The sequence below is a fragment of the Phyllobates terribilis genome, unplaced genomic scaffold (assembly GCF_046119375.1).
Source record: "Phyllobates terribilis strain yellow unplaced genomic scaffold, ASM4611937v1 Scaffold_3__8_contigs__length_932513732, whole genome shotgun sequence".
NCBI lineage: Eukaryota > Metazoa > Chordata > Amphibia > Anura > Dendrobatidae > Phyllobates > Phyllobates terribilis.
The window spans coordinates 723827889-723851423 of NW_027362763.1; the positions used below are offsets into that span (position 1 = coordinate 723827889).

The 23535-nt window shown below is 43.0% G+C and overlaps 1 protein-coding gene across 2 annotated transcripts in view; it reads right to left on the reverse strand.

Annotated features, from left to right (window-relative positions):
• EPAS1 (endothelial PAS domain protein 1) overlaps window positions 1–23535 on the reverse strand; it is a 166401-nt gene that overhangs the window by 38536 nt on the left and 104330 nt on the right. For both annotated transcript variants that reach the window (XM_073672055.1, XM_073672056.1), the window contains exons 4-7: window positions 10917–11068; window positions 8556–8640; window positions 5497–5615; window positions 5215–5417 (exon numbers count right to left, since the gene is read on the reverse strand). In XM_073672055.1, coding sequence (XP_073528156.1) covers window positions 5215–5417; window positions 5497–5615; window positions 8556–8640; window positions 10917–11068 — 559 coding nt within the window. The remainder of the gene's footprint in view (window positions 1–5214; window positions 5418–5496; window positions 5616–8555; window positions 8641–10916; window positions 11069–23535) is intronic.

The following is a 23535-nucleotide window of genomic DNA, read 5'->3' on the forward strand; positions in this document are numbered from 1 at the left end:
TGGGGCAAAGAATGAGCAAGGGAATGAGGAGAATGAGCAAAAGGGAATGAGCAAAAATTTCCAACCATAGCCATGCCTCCTTTTCAAGACCACACTCAGTCTTGAAAAGGAGGCATGGGTATGGCAAGAAACTTTTCAGCAACGCACTCTGCTCTCCCAGATGAAAAGATCAAAAAGAAAGAAAAGATGTGCAAACACAGGGATCACCTAAAAATTATAGAAATTTTATTCAACAAGACAACAAGCCAAAATAACAAAAAATAAATAAAAAGCCCACAGACTTTTAGTACTGTATATGCTTTTTAATTGTTTTTATATTGTTTTTTTTTGGCTTTTTGTTAAATAAAATTTCAATAATTTTTAGGTGATCCCTGTTTTTGCATATCTTTTCTTTCTTTTTGGTCTAGTTATATTATATGCATTGGGTGGTATTTCAGGTGGTGCCCGCTATATATACTTACCGCTCTCCCAGATGCCAGCGATCTAAAGTTAGTGCTTTAAATGAATTGTTTAATACAAGTCCAGATTTATCTAGCTTTTTAATTTGTGACTCCACCATGCTTGAAGTCTATCAGGTAATTGCAGCACATTTACTATAAGTCTCAGTGAGCGGAAGCACAGAGACCCAAACTGTTATTGATAGTAACGAGACTCACGTTAATCATACTGGAAAACTGTAAGACGCTTTCTAATCTGTCCGACACAATAATTACCTGCTCACTCAAGATGATCATAAGATTAATCCATCTGCTGTTTTATCGTCAAGGGATTAGCAATAATAATGGAACTTGGGCCTTGAGGTCTACACACTATGGATGGATTATATGAGCTGGAAGATGTTTAACAAATAAACCGTTCTCCCGAAAATGAATTTCAGCGGCAGCACATAAATCAGGAACAGGACCTGAGTATGTTAAGTACTGTATATATAAGACATTCCACTACGGCCCTCGGAGTTCTCACAATGAAGGCCATGCGCAAACACGTCAACAAGTCCAACGCAGCTCTACTATGACAGGTCTATAAAAAGCGCGGTGATATTCATACAAACAGAAATTCATTACACAGGAAGTATGAAATGCTCACAAGCTGCTCATCTCCGAGTTAACACTTAACATTCCGGCTGCTGGCAGCCACCACTGGAGGGTGATTAGTGCATCATGTGGTATTATTAAGGCGGTTGTCCACTACTTGGACAACCACTTCTTAATCTTTATGTTTCCCCCTTGTAAAATAACACTTATACTCACCTCCAGTGTCGGCGCTGATTCTCCAGGAGATCACGTGACATTGTTATGTCACATGATCCCTGCGGCCAATCAGTGCTGGCTTCACTTTCCTCTCCTTTGGACAAATCAAGACATCCGGAAGTAGCGAGAAAGCAGCTGCAGCTCTTACTTACTCCAGATGTCAATTAGATCCGTAGGAGAGGAGAGTGAAGCTAATGCAACCACTGGAACGACGCCGGGAACGGAGGTGAATATAGGTGTTATCATTTTACAAGGGGGAAACATAAAGATTAAGAAGGGGGTTGTCCGAGTAGTAAATGACCTATCATTTGCCATAAATATGCCATTTTTACTTGGTGTAAATGCTGCTGCTTTCCTGAATCCGACGTCGCTTTCCTTTTGTTCCTGCTCCTCTCCATTTCTGAGATATGGCCCCCTTTCCCCTGTATATAAATCTAGTCTTTTTAGTCAACTGGGTGTGGTCCTCATGAAGACGCCCACACAGAAGAGTTGATGACCACACCCAATTGACTAACAAGACTAGATTTATTTACAGGAAAGAAGGGGCCAGGAACGGAGAGGCGAAGGATAAAAAGAAAAACATCGCCAGATTCAGGAGAACAGCGCCATTTACACCAGGTAAAAAAAAAATTATATATTATTTCTCAAGTCACAGTGACTTTCTAAAGTTCACTTGTCTCCTAAGTTTCCCTGGGTGGTTGCAGAAAGTAAGTAATTTATGTTGTAAATCTATAATTATGCAGGTGATTTGGAGAACTGTATGAGAAAGACAGCGCTCCATCTGCTATACAGATATTTTAGGAAATTTATCAGCGCAGAATTTGGGACCTCATTAGATTAAAATACTCACGGTTGGATATGTTTGAGCCCAGTAGGTGCATTTTACATTATGTTAGGATGTTTATTCATCCACAGATGAGCAACTTTGCAGTACTTAAAATCACATTTACCAATGTCAGCAATGTAAAAGTTGAAATTACGACATTGTACAGACAGAGGTGTAATTGTGCCTCGGGGGCCCTGATGTACAGTCCAAAAAGTGCTAACACCTACCATGTGAAATGTTCACAACCGGCGTCTTTGTACAGGGCAGGGAGGCATTTGGTCCCCCTAGGTGTGACTGGTCCTCTGCACCCGTGTCAGCAGCTACGCCCTTGTCCACGCTACACCCCTGGCTACGTTCACACAATTTTTGGCCACTACAAAACCAGGAGTGGGCAAAAAATGCAGAAGTAGTGACATATTTCTACTATACTTTTCCTCTGATTGTTCCGCTCCTGGTTTTGGCTTACAAATACTGATGTAAAATACTGACCAAAAACTGAACGTGTGAATGTGGCCTATGAGCCTATGGGCACATTAGAGATGCAATATGGCTGCTCCACAGGGGTTGTCACCAGCATATCCATGTACAACTAGACAGACTTAATATTTGGGCACCAAATTCTGTCAGATCTGTAATGGCAGCTATAAGTGTTTAATAATTTTTACGCAATTAATTTCTCGTTCAATTCATCCAAATCGGCAGTAAAATTTGATATGTTTCAAATGAATTTTGGCCCTCGATGCCAGACAGGTCCATTATTCTGTATGGAGGAGTATGTGGGGCCATTATATTATATAGAACACTATTTGGGGCAATTATATTATATAGAGCACTATGTGGGGCCATTATACTGTATGGAGGACTATGTGGGGCCATTATTCTATATGTAGGACTATGTGGGGCCCATTATGCTGTATAGAGCACTATGTGGGGCCATTATTCTATATGGAGCACTATGTGGGGCCATTATTCTATATGGAGGACTATGTGGGGCCCATTATACTGTATGGAGCACTATGTGGGGCCATTATTCTATATGTAGGACTATGTGGGGCCCATTATTCTGTATGGAGGACTATATGGGGCCATTATTCTATATGGAGGACCATGTGGTGCCATTATACTGTATGGAGGACTATGTAGGGTTCATTATACTGTATGGAGGGCTATGTGGGGCCATTATTCTGTATGGAGGACTATGTGAGGCCATTATTCTATGTGGAGCACTATGTGGGGCCATTATTCTATATGGAGGACTATGTGGGGCCCATTATTCTGTATGTATGAGTATGTGGGGCCCATTATTCTATATGGAGCACTATGTGGGGCCATTATACTGTATGGAGCACTATGTGGGGCCATTATATTATATGGAGAACTATGTGGGGCCATTATACTGTGTGGAGGTTGGCCCTCGACTTTGTCCAAGCTTTTAATTTTGGCCCTCTGTATATTTGAGTTTGACATCCCTGATCTAGTGTTTATCATCGGCCTCCATTTTGATGGATTTGTACAGATCGAATTCCGAAAAAAATTGGAATTCTGGCAAATCTAAATGTTCCATGAAATTCATCACCAATCGATTAGCTCATCTGTAATACAGGTTGACACCCAAAATGAAATCCAAAGTGAAGGTATATCTGGAGGACGGTTGTAGTTTACAATGATTGTGGAGGTGACCACATCAGGCGCACAGGTCGTACACGTGAGTGTAAACCATCAGTGTGTCAAATGTAAGCAAAACTATCCCGTATATCATAAACCTTTCTTGTGAGTCATAAAAATCAGTGTGAAATGATTCTTTATTGGCCGCCATAATCTTATTTCTACGGCGGCAGCTCAGCTCCTCTCTCTATATTATATCTTTACAGGGTCATTATGGTCATAAACAACTGCGATTGATTTTCCCTATAACACAGTGCATTGTGGGTAGATTATAGAAAATCATTACAAATGTCATTGGATCAATAAGTGGAAAAAGTTCAAGCAATCTAAGAAACTCTTTCTCTTTGTCTATTGTAGAATAATTGGGAAAAACGACCTAAAAGGAAATTTTCTACTGTCCTTCTTAAGGATGTAAAGAATTAGAAAAAAAAAGTCTGTATTTTTCTCAAGAGACAGCGCCACTCTGGTACTTTGGCTGTGTCCGGTATTACAGGTCATAATACATAGGGACATAGTGGCAAATGAGGAGGACGCACATTACTATAGATACTTGGTAACGCAGGGCTCTGCTGCAAGCAAAATTAGCATTTACACGCTTGTGGATCAGGGGTCTGACCACTGAAACTCCCCACTGATTCAGAGACTGGGCTCTAAAATGCCCCTATAAAATGGATCAGAGATTGCATATGCATGGCATCGCTCCATTCATTCTCTGTGATGCTGCTGGAGATTGCCAAGTACAGAGCTCAACTTTTTCCACCAATGCTCTAATCCATACATGTCTGGCCCGTGGGTCAAATCTGGCCCATGACACCAGAACCACCACCCCTATGTGGGGCCATTATTCTGTATGGAGGACTATGTGAGGCCCATGATTCTGTATGAAGGACTATGTAGGGCCCATTATACTGTATGGAGGACTATGTGGGGCCATTATACTGTATGGAGGACTATGTGGGGCCATTATTCTGTATGAAGGACTATATGGGGTCCATTATTTTTTATAGAGGACTTTGTGGGGCCGATTATTCTGTATGGAGGACTATGTGGGGCCCATTATTCTATGTGGAGGACTTTGTGGGGCCCATTATACTGTATACTAGTTGGCCCGCAACTTTGTCTAATTTCTTCATTTTGGCCTTTTGCGTGTTTAAGTTTGACATCCCTTGTCTAATCTATGGGGCATTTTAGTGCTCTTTTCTTGGGAAAGGTGGAGGATCCCACCGATCCGTAAATTATCACCTATCCTTTGGGTGTTGGGAATAACCTTTTCCACTCGGAAGAAGGGGACACTTAGTACTCATGTCCTGAACTCACTTGCTTCTTAAAGGGGTAGTTGAGGTGGAGGCCATTACATACATATTTTTCCATACGACCCCACATGTACATGTGATGCCCCTACCTCCTGGATCAGAGCTCCCATTAATATACTAAAAATCCAGGCTATGCAGGGTATATTCAAGAAAGCCTCACCTGTCATCGCAGTAGGTGAACTTCATGTCCATGCTGTGGCGGCTGAGAAATGTTTTGCTGTCCAGTGGAATGTCAATGTTGGAGGGGTGCTGTATGGGCTGGCACATCATCACCAGGCAGTTGAGCATTGGCTCCTTATAGCCACAGAGCGTGTGCGGGTTATAGGAGTTGTAGGTCTTGACATGACCGATGCAGTGCAGCACCTGGGAGAAGCGAGGCGTCAGTATCATATTAAATTCATCATATCCTTGCACTCAGTGCCAATGGCAATGACAGGTTTACCTTCCAAGTTGCAGATTTGAGGTTGACGGTCCTGCCCCTGTTGGTAACGGTGCATTTCATCCTCATGAAGAAGTCTCGCTCTGTATTGGCATCTTTGTTTTTCTTTCCTAGGCCAGCACCTTAGTATAAAGAGACACATATTACTGTTGTATATAGTAATGGCTGCATTTGGGGTTGACAAGCTGAAGCACAAGTATTCATGGGTAGAAATTACAATCTGTCCCGTGGTTATGGAACTACAACTCCCAACATGTGATGACATACAGCATACCTACTTAGCAAGATTATCCCACAGCCTCAATCAAAGATATTGACAAACGAGAGAAAGTGAGAGGTGGGTCTTTGTCTCTCAACAGGAGTTTTTTTCCCTCTGCCCACCCCGCTATCCTATCTGTCAAACTTCTCACAAGCATAACATAGAGGTGGGCTTTTAGTTCAGGGTAAGCATGTCGTTGGACAGTAGCTGAAGCAATAATTTCTGGAAATTGAAGGCTCCAGCACCTATCATACTGGCAGAGTACTGATGAAGTGGGACCGTCCACTCTAAAAGAGTAAAAGGCAAGTTACAGAGCATGAGACTCAGGAGAGGTCCTGGACATATTGGACTGGTATGTGGACCAAAAGTAGTTTTTTAGCTTTTGGGGAATGAGGGAGACAAGACCATCCTTTTCTACAGGTTTTATCTGAAAGGACACATAGGAAGAACCTGCAGGTAAAGGATGGAGGCTTAACGTATTATTCACAGTAATATTAGGTAGAAAGATAGACACGGCACTTCCGGTGGGGTGGTGCACAAGTAGGACCCAATCTCGTCAGATAATATGTAGAAACTTGGCAGTCAAGTGTGATAAACAAGGATGCAATTTTATTTGTAGTAATATGTATCCAAACAAAATAAGAGACGTATGGGTCTAAAATTCGATCTTCATCAGTCTAATGGAAAAGATGTATACAAAGAATATGAATGAATAAAGAAATAGAAATGCATCACCATGCAAAACATGTCAAAAATGAAAAAATAAACATGAAAATAATTGATATAAATCTATCAGCAATAAATGTTTCGATCAGTACAACACTTATCATCTGTGGCAATATTTCAAATGGTCCAATAAGTTCATGAAGGTAATGATGAAACCGCATAACCTTACCCGGTGCTGGACAAGCAGGTACTGGTACTTTCCTCTCCAGCTGGTAGGTCTTTTCAAATGGTTCAATAAGATCATGAATGTAATCATGAAAAGAGAGAAAAAAAGGGGGGGGGGGGGGGGGGAACACACCGAAAGAACAATCTGATACACCACAGACCTAAGGGACCTACATTTATCATGCAAAATTATACAGGAGAAAGGGAAAACTCAGGAAAATTTGAGGGGTGCACGTAATCAAAAAGACGCTGACTAATATGTGGAGCAGTATAGAAAAAGGTAAATGAAACTATAACATAAAAAAGAAAATGAATCAGAAAATAAACGAAGGATGGTAGTAGATTAATGTATACCAAAAGCATAGGAAACAAGTGTGTTAGAACGTGCAACTCAGACCAAGGACTAGGTGTAATAGAAACAATATATAAAGAGAAAAGAGAATAAGCTATGAATGAACCCAAAAGTACAAACACCGGTGAAATGAGGAATACAACTGTACAGCAGCTATTGGTTTGCAGAGTGCAGGTGGAAGGGCTAACAGTACATTGGTATATGATCAAACAAGTGCTAAAAATGTGCCAAGAAGACCTACCAGCTGGGGAGGAAAGTACCGGTACCTGCTTGTACAGGGCTGGGTAAGGCTATGCGGTTTCATCATTACATTCATGATCTTACTGTACCATTGGAAATATTGCCACAGGTGATAAGTGTTATACTCCTCGGAACACTTATTGCTAATAGATTTATATCAATTATTTTCATGCTTCATATATGGTTTTCATGTTTATTTTTTCCTTTTCGACATGTTTTGTATGGTGATACATTTTTATTTATACGCTTTTTATACACCTTTTCCATTAGATTGATGAAGGTCGAGTTTTAGACCGAAACGTTTATTATTTTGTCTGGATATTAACCACAAATAAGTGTGATAAACAAGGATGCAATTTTAAGTGCCAAGTTTCTACACGGTAATATTAGGGATATAATATCAGACAAATGGTAATTATACCTGCCCATGTTGAACTTATTCATCCATTTTTCTTTCTAGGATTACAAACTTTATAGCTGCCGTCACTGCTCCTTCAGGGAAAAATCTGTACATGGTCAGATGGATTGTGACACCGCATTTAGGAGAAAATGCTCTTAAGTTATCATGACAGGTCATACGAGTGCACGACAGTACGGATTAGTGACCGAACTCACTACAGAATGTAGGTATAAAGTAATTCCTGTCCTGTAAGAATTCAGTTTGTGGAAAGAGATGAGACAATGGAAGGACATAACGTGGAGAGTGATGTGCACACGAAAAATGTAAACCATCTATAATAAACCAACGTCATTCAAGGTTTCGGAAGCATAAATAATGTACTGGTCAAACTTTACGGCAAGAGGTCTTCTAAGGAACAGTACAAGAAAGTATTGACTTTGGGGGACATATGCAGGGACGGGTGTGCCTACGACATTCTCTGGACATATTGCCCAGAAATAAGCAAAAATAGGGTCTACAGAAGCCTAGTTTGAGCGATCAGTGTAGTATTTATGAGTCTGAACAGCTAGCTGAGCGTCAGTCAGTCATATTCTATATAATTTCCGTCCATTGAAAAGCCATGAAGGTGAAACCTGAGTCGGTATGACCTCTCTGTCCTCACACGTGTCACCACCATCATTGCCATGTAACTTGGTTGGTTGACGAAAAGTTGGCTTTGACACTACAGTGCACCCTGCTTACTAAAAAAAAAGGTCCAGGGTCACCGAAAATAATGAATTTGACCCAAAAGATTTTAATAAAAGACAGCATGGTGGAGAACAGATCTGCTTTGTATATTTACCAAGAAAACCCTTTCCGCTGGAGAAATGTATTGGTTATTGGTGCATAATACAAAATTTGGCTTCAGAAAGATTTCCTACCAGTTTTTAAACTTAAATTCTCCCTGATTTCATCATGATCACAAGGGTGGGTGAAGTCAAAGATGCTGTGTCCTGTGAGTTCAACCTAAAACGAAAATTGGTGCAACATTAGATTACATGAAAATGCAATCGCTATCTTAGTCACTGCTGGCTTTAAAAAATGTTCAATTAACGCAAATAAATTGAATTTTGTGCAAGTTATGGGTAGGAGAAGGCTTAATTAAGACTAAGCTTGCAATATTGCTAGATGTAACCTCTTGGCAGTAATGCTCCTGGAACTCTAGTCAGATCTATGGGAGAACCTGCCATTGTCTCGTATAACTGTTGGATGGAGATCGGTCCTACAGCCATAGGCCATGGCCCCACTATCAGTATTTGGTCAGTATTTTTTCTCAGGAGTGGGAGAGAAAACCAGGAGTGGGTGATAAATGCAGAATTGGTGACTTGTTTCTATTATACCTTTTCTCTGATTGTTCCTCACCTGGTTTTGGCTCCAACTCCTGAGAAAAAATACTGACCGAATACTGACCAAATACTGATAGTGGGGCCGTGGCCATAGTTGTAGCATAGAAGAGCAATCTAGCATTACATTGTCATAGATAGAAACATTCTTCTCTCCGTTCCATGAGACCCATGTTATACATTTGTGCTGTGGGAAGTATTTTGTCTTTGCATTAAATGTTCATATTATAGTATTATGGAAGGTAACGATTCTCCTTAGGGAGATCCAGATGGTGTAAGGAGTCTTATAGACAATGCTGCCTGGGAAAAAGTTTGCAAGTTAGCTCTACTCCAGATATAAGAAAAGAAATGAGAGAAACCAGAGTACCTGGAGGAAACTCACTCAAACACATGGAGAACTCACAAAGTCCTTGTAGATGTTGTCTTTGCAAGCAAAACTCTCAGAAGTGCCATCTACACATGGGCATTTCTGGTTTCGTTGATATCCTTAGGCATCTTTCAAGGCTCTTTAAAGAGGTTGTCCAGGACTAAATTTTTTTTTTTTACTTTGAGCCAAAAAAGTAATAGGTAGGTAGTCACTAACTAGTTTGGCGCAGAGGTCAATGACCGCTGGTGCTGGCGATTCAGCTGCTCAACATCAACAGAGCAGCTCTAACGATTAGGTGTGACTGCTAAGGTCATGCTGATTGACAATCGGCTCCCTGCAGTTAGGCAGCAGGGAGCCAGCTATCAATCAGCATTACATCAGCAGCCAAGCCCTATCATCAGACCAGAGCAGAAGGCAAGCTGCTGCTCTGTTGATGTGACATCAGCGTAAGCCGCAGAATTGCCGGCGGGAGCAGTCAGTGAGCAGTGTGTGCAAGCAGAGATCTGCGCTGCGCAGAACAGCCAGTTAGTTAGCAACTTCCTGCCTGTTACTTCTTAGGCCCATAGTAAAAAATTAAAATAGTCCTGGATAACCCCTTTAATAGATCCAGCAATGACTTTGACTCTCTAGTCTCACTTACAGCTATCTATAGGCACTAGAGAGACAATCTTGTTCCTTCTGGAGGAAAGCTGCATACAATTTTCCAGGAAACATTGCCATTAGAACTACATACACTAACTGAATCTCCCCAAAGAGAACCATTAACCTTCTAAGAGCTGTATCAAAGTTGTCTCACCAACACGAGAAGCAAGAACTGTACCATAGCTCAGTCTACGGATGGTTGCCTCTGGTTGGGCTGATATCCCTAGACATGTTTCATGGCTCTTTAAAAAAATCGGACATTGATTTACTGAGTGGCACTAATGGAACTATTTTCTCTCTTTTTTTTTCTGGAGGACTTCTAGTTTGACATAGGTGACCGGAAGACCAGACTATGCTTACTGAACCTTAAAAATTGCTGAATTTTGGAATAAAAAGTCTTTATAGAGAATCTGTCATCAGGTTTTTGCCACCTAATCTGAGAACAGCATAATGAAAAGACGGAGACCCTGATTCTGGGGATGTGTCACTTACGGGGCCGATTGCTGTAGTTTTGATAAAATCAGTGTTTTATCAGGAGATTATCACTAGAGGACTAGAAAAACTGCTGCCATGTAGTCCTCCATATTCATGAGCTCTGTATAAATCCACCCCCAAAACTGGTTGGAAGCTTTCTGCCTATGCACAGTGTACACCGAACACTGCCAATCAGTAGCGTGGGTGGGGTTATACAGAGCTCAGCATTCAGAGAACTGCTAGATCTGCAGCAGAGAAAACTGCAGCAAGCAGCTTAGTAAGTGACACGTCGCTGGAATCATGGTCTCTGCCCCTACATCATGCTGCTCTCAGATGAGGCTGCAAAAACTTGGAGGCAGATTCCCTTTAACAAACTCTCCTCCACACATGCGGATTGCCTGTTGCGGACGTCTCACCTGTGTTAGACCCATGTACTTGTTGATGTTTTCAGACAGGAAAATCATGTCACCATCTTGAGTCACAACAGCAACAAATCCTTCCAGAGCTTTAAGATACAAATTGTCTATCTGGTTTTCAGTGTCGGTGTCCAGGTCACCTTCTGCACACACTGCAAAAAATACAACACAAATAATAGTGAGGACTGTGAGTTTAACATAAAACACAACTCACTTTATATAATTCAGATCATATGTTCAATCAAATGTAAAATAAATGAAGATCCCCGGAACAATAAAGTACAATTGTATCTAATAATAGTGAACATGACAATAATGGGCTCTGACAATTCTGACAAAGCTTCATCCAAGGTTATAATTAGACTCCCGCGGGTTGCAAATGGAGTGTTTGCCATAATAACATATTAGGAAATTGCTCGTTATTCAATTCTCTCATGTAATATTTATTAACTAAGAAGATCCCAGTACTATGTTATAGAGTGGGCAGTAAAGGAGGATTGGTGAGTGGACTGCAAACTATGTCCTACAAGGAACGTTTAAAGGATTTGGGAATGTTTAGCTGCAAAAAAGAAGGCTAAAAGGAGATTTAATAGCTGTCTACAAATATCTGAAGGGATATCACAGTGGAGAGGGATCATCCTTATTCTCATTTGCTCAAAGAAAGTCTAGAAGCAATGGGATGAAACGGAAAGGTTGAAGATACAGATTAGATATTAGAAAAACGTTTTGACAGTGAGGATGATCAATGAGTGGAACAGGCTGCCACGAGAGGTGGTGTGGTCTCCTTCAATGGAAGTCTTCATACAGAGGCTGGACAGACATCTGTCTGAGATGGTTTAGTGAATCCTGCATTGAGCAGGGGGTTGGACACGATGACCCTTTACCCCCTTTCTTCCACAAGATTTCACATCCAGGTTGCACAATGGTGGTCAAGAGACCTGGTGGCTTAGTGATGTGCTGCCAGACAGCTTAATTATGTTTGATTTACCAACTATGCAAAATGCTCTTGTGAAAGTATCGGGAATTGCGCTGCTTAATATTTGCTATATCCAGACCCTATTGACAGACCATGCCTTTTCCCTTCCCGTATATGTGCAACTGGATGCCAGGAGTCAGTTTAATGATGAAACATCCAAGCCGAGATTGGCCAACTCTTCAAGGAGTCCAGAAAGTTTCCAGAGAACCTCTCAGATGTTCTGGGAGAGTTGGCAATTATGTATTACAGCCATACATATAGGTTAAGGACTCTTTCACACATCAGTTTTTTTGGTACATGTGCCATCCATTATTTTTAGGGACAGATCACAGACCTATTACAAAGAATTTGCTTTTTCAGATATCCTTTTATTATTTGCTGACCAATTGTCCACAAAAAAAAATAAAAATGAAACATGCCCCACTTTAACTCATGCTGCGTATTAGAGTCGCCAATGCAAGTCAGTAGCCCCGTGAAATAAAAAACCCACATGGATGTCACCTGTGTGTTGTGCTTATTTTACTGTTTAGTGGGTAGGAGAAGCTAAGAAATTTTTTTCTTCATGCGATAAATACAGATGGAACAAAGATTGTAAAAAATGAGACACGGATCAAAAATGGATCCAGCAAGCTGAAATAAATACAGATTTTTCAAGTATGAGAATAAAATGATGTGTGAAACAAACCTAACTCAGAAGTTAAAGAGGTTGTCCAGGATAGGCGTTCAAGTCTGCAGTCACTCTATGTGACGGCAGAATTGTGGCTCCTCACAGTGAGCATAGTGCGCGCTGTCAGGATTCTCTAGTGACAGCGCCGGAAGTGGGCGGTTATGTGATTTGCATATTTACGGCCACATTCCGACTAGACGTGTCTGGCAGGGCCGGCTCCAGGTTTTTCTGGGCCCCGGGCGAAAGAGTCTCAGTGGGCCCCTTTAACACATACCACGATTCATGATGCAGAGATACAGCGGAGAAATATATATATATAGTACAATGCAAAGATTTCACTTCATGAGTGATATCTATTGTAAATTCCACAATAGCTCAGAAACCGGTGAATCGCTCCACACAGAATAGTGGCCCCCATATAAGGCTCCATACAGAATACTGGTCCCCATATAAGGCTCCATACGGAATACTGGTCCCCATATAACGCCCATACGGAATACTGGCCCCCATATAACGCTTCATACGGAATACTGGCCCCCATATAAGGCCCCATACGGAATACTTGCCCCCATATAAGGCCCCATACGGAATACTGGCCCCCATATAAGGCCCCATACGGAATACTGGCCCCCATATAAGACCCCATACGGAATACTGGCCCCCATATAAGACCCCATACGGAATACTGGCCCCCATATAAGGCCCCATACGGAATACTGGCCCCCATATAAGACCCCATACGGAATACTGGCCCCCATATAAGACACCATAAGGAATACTGGCCCCCATATAAGACCCCATACGGAATACTGGCCCCCATATAAGGCCCCATACGGAATACTGGCCCCCATATAAGGCCCCATACGGAATACTGACCCCCATATAAGGCTCCATGCGGAATACTGACCCCCATATAAGGCTCCATGCGGAATACTGACCCCCATATAAGGCTCCATGCGGAATACTGACCCCCATATAAGGCTCCATGCGGAATACTGGCCCCCATATAAGGCTCCATACGGAATACTGGCCCCCATATAAGGCTCCATACGGAATACTGGCCCCCATATAAGGCCCCATATGGAATACTGGCCCCTATATAAGGCTCCATATGGAATACTGGCCCCCATATAAGGCTCCATAAGGAATACTGGCCCCCATATAAGGCTCCATACGGAATACTGGCCCCCATATAAGGCTCCATACGGAATACTGGCCCCCATATGGAATACTGGCCCCCATATAAGGCTCCATACGGAATACTGGCTTCCATATAAGGCTCCATACGGAATACTGGCCCCCATATAAGGCTCCATACAGAATACTGGCCCCCATATAACGCTCCATACAGGATACTGGCCCCCATATAACGCTCCATACAGGATACCGGTCCCCATATAATGCTGCATGCAGGCTGTTACCCCCCACATAATGCCCCATACAGGCTGTCCCCCCTTATAATGCTCCATGCAGGCTGTTACCCCCCACATAATGCCCCATACAGGCTGTCCCCCCCTTATAATGCTCCATGCAGGCTGTTACCCCCCACATAATGCCCCATACAGGCCCCTCCCTTTTAATGCTCCATGCAGGCTGTTACCCCCCACATAATGCCCCATACAGGCTGCCCCCCCCTTATAATGCTCCACGCAGGCTGTTCCCCCCCACATAATGCCCCATACAGGCCCCCCCCTTTTAATGCTCCATGCAGGCTGTTACCCCCCACCTAATGCCCCATACAGGCTGCCCCCCCTCTTTATAATGCCCCATGCAGGCTGTCACCCCTCCTTTTTATAATGCTCCATGCAGGCTGTCACCCCTCCTCTTTATACTGCCCCATGCAGGCTGTCACCCCTCCTCTTTATAATGCCCCATGCAGGATGTCCCCCCCTCTCTTTATAATGCCCCGTGCAGGCTGTTCCCCACCTTATAATGCCCCATGCAGGCTGGTCCCCACCTTATAATGCCCCATGCAGGCTGTCACCCCTCCTCATTATAATGCCCCAAGCAGGAATCCCCCCCTCTTTATAATGCCCCATGCAGGCTGTTCCCCACCTTATAATGCCCCATGCAGGCTGTCACCCCTCCTCTTTATACTGCCCCATGCAGGCTGTCACCCCTCCTCTTTATAATGCCCCATGCAGGCTGTCACCCCTCCTCTTTATACTGCCCCATGCAGGCTGTCACCCCTCCTCTTTATAATGCCCCATGCAGGATGTCACCCCTCCTCTTTATAATGCTCCATGGAGGATGCCCCCCCTCCCCTCTTTATAATGCTCCATGCAGGCTGTCCCCCCCCACATAATGCCCCATACAGGCCCCCCCCTTTTAATGCTCCATGCAGGCTGTTACCCCCCACATAATGCCCCATACAGGCTGCCCCCCCTCTTTATAATGCCCCATGCAGGCTGTCACCCCTCCTCTTTATAATGCTCCATGCAGGCTGTCACCCCTCCTCTTTATACTGCCCCATGCAGGCTGTCACCCCTCCTCTTTATAATGCCCCATGCAGGATGTCCCCCCCTCTCTTTATAATGCCCCGTGCAGGCTGTTCCCCACCTTATAATGCCCCATGCAGGCTGGTCCCCACCTTATAATGCCCCATGCAGGCTGTCACCCCTCCTCATTATAATGCCCCAAGCAGGAATCCCCCCCTCTTTATAATGCCCCATGCAGGCTGTTCCCCACCTTATAATGCCCCATGCAGGCTGTCACCCCTCCTCTTTATAATGCTCCATGGAGGATGCCCCCCCTCCCCTCTTTATAATGCCCCATGCCTCCATACATTAAAAAAAAAAAAATAAAATCAAATACTCACCTCCCTTCTCCTCACCTGCTGCCTGCTGCCCGCCGCTCGCTGCTCGGCTCCGAACTCCAGCGTTGTCGGCGTCTTCCCGCTCAGCGCTCCCTGTGACGGCTCAGGGGAGGGCGCGGTGTAAAGACGTCACCGCGCCCTCTGACCTGAGACGTCACAGGGAGCGCAGAGCAGGAAGACAGCTGATCTGCGGAGGCACGGGGAGAAGTAAGTATCGGGCTGCCGGGGCCCTGAGCAAGCGGCGGAGAAGGGCGGGCGCTGACACCGCTCTCCTCCGCCCATAGCCCAGCAGGGTGCGCGACCGCCAGTGGGCCCCTCTGCCTGCTCAGGGCCCCGGCATTTGCCCGGGTGCGCCAGGTGCTGACGCCGGCCCTGTCTGGCCTCGCTCAATATTGATGAATTGAGGGAGGCTGTGCATGTCTAGTCAGTATGTGACCGCATGTATGCAAATCGCATAATTACATTCACTCACTGGCCAGCTCCAGACACCGGAGAATCCTGACAGTGCACAGTGTGTGCGCTGTGAGGATTCACAAGTCTGCAGTCACATAGAGTGACTGCAGACTTGCACCCCAATCCTTGACAAACCTGTTAAAGCAGAAGTATTGTTTAATTCATATTTTGGCAACCGTAATAAAAAGCAAAAAATGTTGATACCTCGGGGATCGACTTATGCACTAACTCCTGATTTATTAATATGTATATTGAATAGAAATCCACTTGATTTTTTTTAAAAATGTCTATTTAGTGGAAAGTATGGCTCAAGAGGGGTGGGGGGGGGGGGTATAAATGTGTCTTTAGCATCTGGACGATAATGTTTACTTTAATGCACCATCTTGAAAGATTTATTTTTATTCAAATATTTTAACCCTTAAATAAAAGACTGTATGGAGGCGAATGGCTGAATGGACATGTGGAATGGTCACAGCTGATCTGTCTCTTTAACTGTGCTGGGAGATTTATAGTCTCGGTTATGAATGTAACCTTTTCCACTCTCAGGGGATTATTATTAATTGCTCTTACAAAACTTCAAGGACGTTTACTGTTTCCAGAAGAAAATGACAGTGCTACTCAGCTGGGGTCACCACCATGACCTCCGTAGAGGCGATCTGCATCCTGCTTCCCAGAGTACATTGAGTTCTGTAGTATGAGCTGCCAACAAGGAGATGTCGTAGGGTGAGGATTAGTGTGTGCCGATCCTTAATTTACCCAAATGACACCCTCAAAGCATCAAGGAATGAAACAAAGCTTTCAATATTTTTTTTCTCTAAAATTGAGCCTTGTCAGCACAAAATGACTGCTCAAACAAAGCACAGGGCAACCTCTGCGTGATCAAGCAGTTATCAGCTTCCCCGCTCCACCGGCAAGTCTTTGTTATTGCTCCTGGTGAATGGCATTGCCTGCTGCGCTGATGTCTAACAAAAATGGCAAAGCGATATGCAGCCGCCATCCACAAACTATTTGGCCGCTGTGTAAAATGTGCAGAAAACCAGAATAAAGTCCCAAAAATAGGGTGGCAGCCAATCAGTGAGCTCAGGGGCTCTGAAATTGGTGCTCTGTCTACAGTGATTTGCGGCCGTTCTGTCAATGTAATGTCAGCTCCGTAGCCCATGCCAGACACAGGGAGTAGCGGCGGAGACACACCAGTGGACCCAGGGAAGGTGATTATAGCGCAGGTTGTTGCAAGGGCCTAAAATGATCTGAAAGGGAACAATCCCTTTAAATAGAGCTGTGCTGCTGTTTCCCTGTACAGCTATCAGCTATTGGACAAACAACTACTGTAAAGCAAATCTCAGTGCCAAATCAGCATTGCTTCCCCTCTTATTATTAGGACTGGAGGGGTCCAAAACATCAACTCTCTCATTGATCATTGGGTCAAGTGATGAAATATCACTTAGATATGCTATCAATTTTACGAGACAGGAGTGCCACTTCAAAAAAATATGTTTTCCAACAATTTCATATAAAAGCAACTAATTTTCAACCATTTTGTGCTTACAGCTCTTATGCAGACCTATGTGTTTCCACGGTTACAGACTACAAAACGAACCCCATGTAGTCTGATCCGGCAGGCATCTACCCTAGAATTGTAGAAAACAAACAGAATGCAGTAGATAGAAACTGGAAAGTATGAGGTACGAGAAAGCTGTATGACAAGACACAATCCCTTCCTGGCTGAGGATGTAAGTTAGCAGGGGATACATAGCTGGTCAAAAGCCATAAAGTGACACCTCCAGAAACATTTCAGCAAATGTAAGGAGATGGACATGTTGCCCACATTCCCCTTTGAAGAAAACAAGTTTTTTGTTGCAATATGTTAAGTGATGCAATGTAAATTGTGATATATATTGTAAATTGTGATATGCATTCAAGGTATGTAGTCTGACAATAGGGATAGTGAGAGTTTAATGTTTGGGACTAGCCCAGAGGAGGAGGGACCAAGTTGAAGGGAAAGTGACGGTTTTCCTGTTAGGAGTCAGCTACAGCCTGGAGTGCATAGCAAATGGACCTATGATCCAATATGAGCAGTGCCGAATTTTGGGTGTCCCTAACCGAGAGGAGACCAAAACGAAAGCGATAGCAAGATCCGGAGCAGAAGTGACAGAGAGACAGAGTGATCTACCGGAGCCCTAGCCACAAGGCCTAGAGTTTATAAGTCTTGAAGGTAATGGGTCTAAACAGGACTGAGTACGTGAGACGGGTAAAGTGTCTTGGGCGGGAGTTCCAACACCTGGTCCTGGCAAACCAGCATCATCGGTTACATGCAGCCTGCACGGGCATACCACCCTCATAGTCCACACCCAGCCAGGACCCCCACTTTCATGTAACGTGCCGGGGCGCAACAGACAAGTGCCTCGCCCATGTCTACCACCCAGCATCACGTTACACAAAGATGACTTCTACCAAGTCCTGATTCGTAGAAGCAGAGATTACACATAGTTCATGATGTAATTGTGGGTGGCAATCGCTCAATGGTTACATATTATAAGGCGTTTTAAGGTAACAGATTGATAATTAGATTGTTTTATTAACAAACACCATGTAAATAACACAAGCGAGAAATGATAGCAACAACCCTCCATAGTAATGGACAGATCTCTCGTATGCGACACTTAGACTTAAATGCCTCCTGTGCTAAAAATACACCCGGGCAAACGAGCTTTCATTAATCTTCAGTGTCAGGATGAGCGTTGTACCTGGCTCCGCCAACTCTCCTTACATGTGTCTTTATTTCCTTTAAAGGAACACGGGTATAAATTAAAAAAAAGGAAAACTTAGACCTTGCCTGACAGCTAAAATTAAAATGATAAAAATAAATAAATATATGTGGACACATGAAAGTCATCTAGAAAAGCTAGGTGACAACCAATATAGTAGGAGAGTGCTGACGCGTGAACTCTTGATGAGCAAATGTACTAATAAATATATGTGGGTTTGGGGGACCCTGGCACAGGTATGATTTGGATCTCCGGACCAAATGTAAAGGCTGAAAATGAACCCCCTTGTCTACATGTACCACTTATAAAACTGACATGTTCATACAGTATATGGCACATAAGGTTTGGGTTCCCGCAGGTCAGACGGCTGCCTCTGCACCCAATACTGTTATACATCCAGCTCATGAAACAATAAATTATGGTGCAATATGGTGCAAAAATGACATAGACCACATAATACAGTCTCCCCCCGTTTGCGTGGGTTTCCTCCGGGTTCTCCGGTGTCCTCCCACACTCCAAAGACATACTGATAGGGAATCTAGATTGTGAGCCCCAATGGGGACAGCGATGATTATTTCTGTAAAGTGCTGTGGAATTAATGGCGCTATATCAGCGAGTAAAATAAATAAATAGTTCTATACAGTTCACAAATAGCAGTGCCTTATCATGCACAAATGAGAGCATAGCTGGCTCTATGGGGGACATATAAAAAAGCTACATATACATAACAGACCACATAATACTGCTTTACAGTGTCTATATAATAGTGCTATACTGTGAACCTTTAACAGTGTTTTACAGAGAACATTGCAGTCACCTCTAACGCTTAGCATAGTAGAAGTCTCGGTACAAGTTTAAGAGGGGAGGAATAAAACAACATGTTCATACACATAACAGATCACATAATACCGCCATACCGTGCTTATACAATAAAACTATACAGAGATCATATTACTGCACACAAATAACATCGCCATCTAGTGCATAAGCAGCAGCACAGCTGGCACTGCGACAAGTTCAAGAGAGGAGAAACGTGAGAGCAATGTGGAGCAAGGCCTAAATAGCGAAGCTTCAGTACAAATCCGGACAGCGCGGCGCCTGGGGCACTTGCCCATGTCAGTGGGAATTGATTGGCAGGTCGAAATAAAGCACAAAGCACGGAGAAGGAAGAAAGGACATGATATTCAATGCCCAGGCCAGAGGAAAGTTACATAGGCTCACTGTGTATTTTTGACTGACGTGCATCTATAGCTAAAGGATTATTTAGTTTGTGTTCATCTCTTGTATGTCATGATCTGTTTGATTAAGGGCCTGGCACAATCAGTTCTCATAACGTCCACCGACCTATATTCTTAGATGTTACAGAGCTGATAACAAACCCTTCTCATATGACGCTTGTCATGTGTCCTCGTTAAGAATGACCCTAACGGACTTTTCTAAAACAATAACCAATTCTCTGTAATATTCAATCACTTTTGATATAAAGGTCTTTTCTAGGATAAGAAACAAGGAACTGTCATTTTTTTATTTCTACAAACAGTGCCAAAATTAGAGCCACTCATTACATGGTCACCGAAAGTGGCAAGTGCCAGACTGGGGATCTTTAAGCCACCTGATGATATGATTCCTCTTCACATATGAAACACAGAAATTTCTCTCTGGTCAATAAAAAAATCACTTATGATATAAAGGCATTTTGTAGGATTAGAAACAAGGAACTGCCTTTTTTATTTCTACAAACAGTGCCAAAATTAGAGTCACTCATTCCATGATCACCAGAAGTGGTAAGTAATCACTGCAAGACAGGGATCCTTGGGTCAACTGATGAGATAATTCTGAGGATTTACCCTCTATATATACAGACCATAGGCACATCCACATGTACACACAGCACATCATCCAAAAAGTCTAATAGGTTATTTGTGAATCATCCTATAAGAGATAGAGTTGAGTAAAATGTTTCACAGGACCCTGGTCCAGGACTCTCATCAGCACTCCATAGCAGGCTGACTATGACCCTACTAAACCCTTCTTCTTGCGTGCCAATCAAAGAAGTTTGCAAGAACCTGGTCCTGCTTCCACAGAGTAACAAACTAGATGCTGGACAAGGATCCTGCAAATCTTTTTGCTCAACTAGAAATAGACCCTAGTGGACAAGTGATCGACTTGAAAACAACTCCATTGGGGTTGTCTTCTGCTGGACCTTTGCGCTTATTATTGAAACTTGTAAATGGTTCCAATTTAGCTTGGACTGGAATAAAAAGGTGTCTATACAAATTCCACCCAAAGTGGATGTTCTTGACCATTTTGCTGAGGCCTAATGTCCTGATTTTGGCTGTAGAGATACATTATGGTATCAGAGCTTGGGCTCATGGGAAGATCTACTGCTACTTGTGTAGGCCAGTCCTACCCAGCAAGTGATGGCCATTACATGGACCTTCAGCTTGATTGAGCAGGCAGGTTTTTCAATAGCGCAAACGAAATAAGCAGACACTTGTAGCGCTGCTTATCTCTTAGGGGAGAAAAATAGAAAACAATCAGGTGGGTTCCAACCCAACGAAAGGGCTGACATAATACTCATCGGATGATGAGTGTATGATCATATATTAAAGTACAATGTTTACATGATTCCTCTTTACAGAAGTTTCTCCGGTAGATATCACGCCATCACCAGAATGAGGAACAGAACATTTATTGCATAACCCCTGATTCTGCTATCGAGATGTTATAGGCTCACCACATTACAGTAACGGCCCTTCTTACATTAATATGGAGCCACGATGTCTGGCATTCAGTGCCTGTCCATAATGTGCCTTATGTGCCTGTACGCCATCTCTAATCACCTGTCCCATTTACAAAAATAAAGGTATAAGAATTTGGGACTCTGTCAGCACAGAATGACTGTTGAAACCAAGTCCTGCCGCTCGGTGCATCTCCACCTCAATCTCCAATTGTCTCTTCTTTCATTGACAGCTCCGGCTTCAAAAAGCAAGAGAAGGGCGGAGATAGATGACACATTGGTGGGTGCCTCATCTGCTAGATGTCTTGGGTCAGCAACCCAATATGGGATCAACGATGCAAGCTTTGAGAACCAAGTTAATTGGAGCTAGTGGTGCTCCCTTGGTAGCGACAGCTCATGCTCTCTTTGCAACCAGATGTGTAGAACAAACCCTAATTCTTTCCAGAGACCCACTAATTTTTAGCAGTGTTTTTTATTTGTAGAAGGACCCTCAAATCTGTGAATGCTAAGGGTAGTATTCATATAGAGGGGAACAACTCGGTGGTGAGCTGTTGTGTATGACAGGGCAGAAGTCGAAAAATTAGAGGCAGAACCACGAAGGTCAAGGGATAGAGTAAAGGAAAAATAATAATGTCTTCTATGTCCTGATGGTGGGGGTCCCATTCTAAGCTTAAGGCCACGGCCCCACTATATATTTAGTCAGCATTCAGTCAGTATTTTTTCTCAGGAGCGGGAGCCAAAACCAGGTGTGAAACAATCAGAGAAAAGGTATAATAGAAACAAGTCACCAATTCTGCATTTATCACCCACTCCTGGTTTTGGCTCCCACTCCTGAGAAAAATTACTGACCGAATACTGATAGTGGGGCCGTGGCCTAATAATGACTTATTTCAGAGCTGATCTTTTTTTTCTTAACTGAATCATAAGCAAAATCATTTTCTAATTTGACCAAACAGGATCATGGTTAAGATTAATTGCCACCTTCATAGACAGTGAAAAATTATCCTATTGATGAGGCACCTTTATTATATCTGGCCAGCTGCCTGGTAGAGCAACCCTCGGACACTGGGACGAGCTATAATTCCTCATTTTCTCTGTTCCTTATTTTGTCATAAATGATCTTGTGGTAATGTTGAAATTTAGTTGAAAAGATCTTTGTAAACCTCGTTCGTGACATCACTACAACTGGACAATGAGGAACCCAAACCGTGCTTAATCTCAATGTTCATGCATGTGCTCTTGGAAGAACTTCTTCAATTTGTGGAAAAAAAAGTGCAACCAAAGTGATTTTGTTTGTTTTTTTTAATTTCTGAAAATATGTTGAAATCACGTGAAACAGTGGAAAAAAGTCTCCAAATAAAAAGAGTTAGCCAGAATTACAAAAACAAGACAGCTTTCTTCCAAAACAGCTCCAAGAATATCCATAGATTGTGTCTGGTATTACAGCTTAGCTCAATTTAAGAAAATGGGTCTGAGCTGCAATATTGCACACAACACGGACAGATGTGGCATAAATTTAGGAAGTATTCAGCCTTGTTTTTGGAATACTGGACAAACCCTTTAAGGAATAACTTAGAATATTATTTATCAAAATTAAAAAGTAGCGAGAACTCACTACCCACTGTCTTCAGCTCTTCCCAGTGCCGTTCTGATCCCGCCCTGCAAATTTGTGATCCCAGCTCCCGACTGACCAGAAGTCAGAGGTAACTGTCACAAGTTCTCAATGTAAGTCTATGAGAGCCTCGTTCATAGACTTACATTGAGATTTGACTTCCGTCTCGCCAAACAAACACTCGAGTGAGCCAACAGGTCACAACCTGAAGAAGACAACCGAAGCGGCACCAATAAAAGATGGTAAGTATAATACTGGGGCAGGGAACTTAGAACATTGACACCATCCCAGCAGTGAAATAAACAAAACGCTAGAGTGCTGCTTTGAGGGGGACATCAGTTTTGGTCAATCAATTTTTCAACATGGTTTCCAGAGCGATCATCTGCAAGGGTATGTGCACATCTTAAGAGTTTGCAGTAGAAGTTTCTGCACCATTTCGGCATCTCTTGGTAGGAAAAATGCTGCATAAAAAAGGCGTGTTTTTGCAATGTTTTTACTTGAGTTTTTGTTGCATATTTCCCCCCACTAATTAGTATGGGTTAAATCTGCTGCAAAAATGCTAAAAGAATTGACATACTTCTGATTTTAATC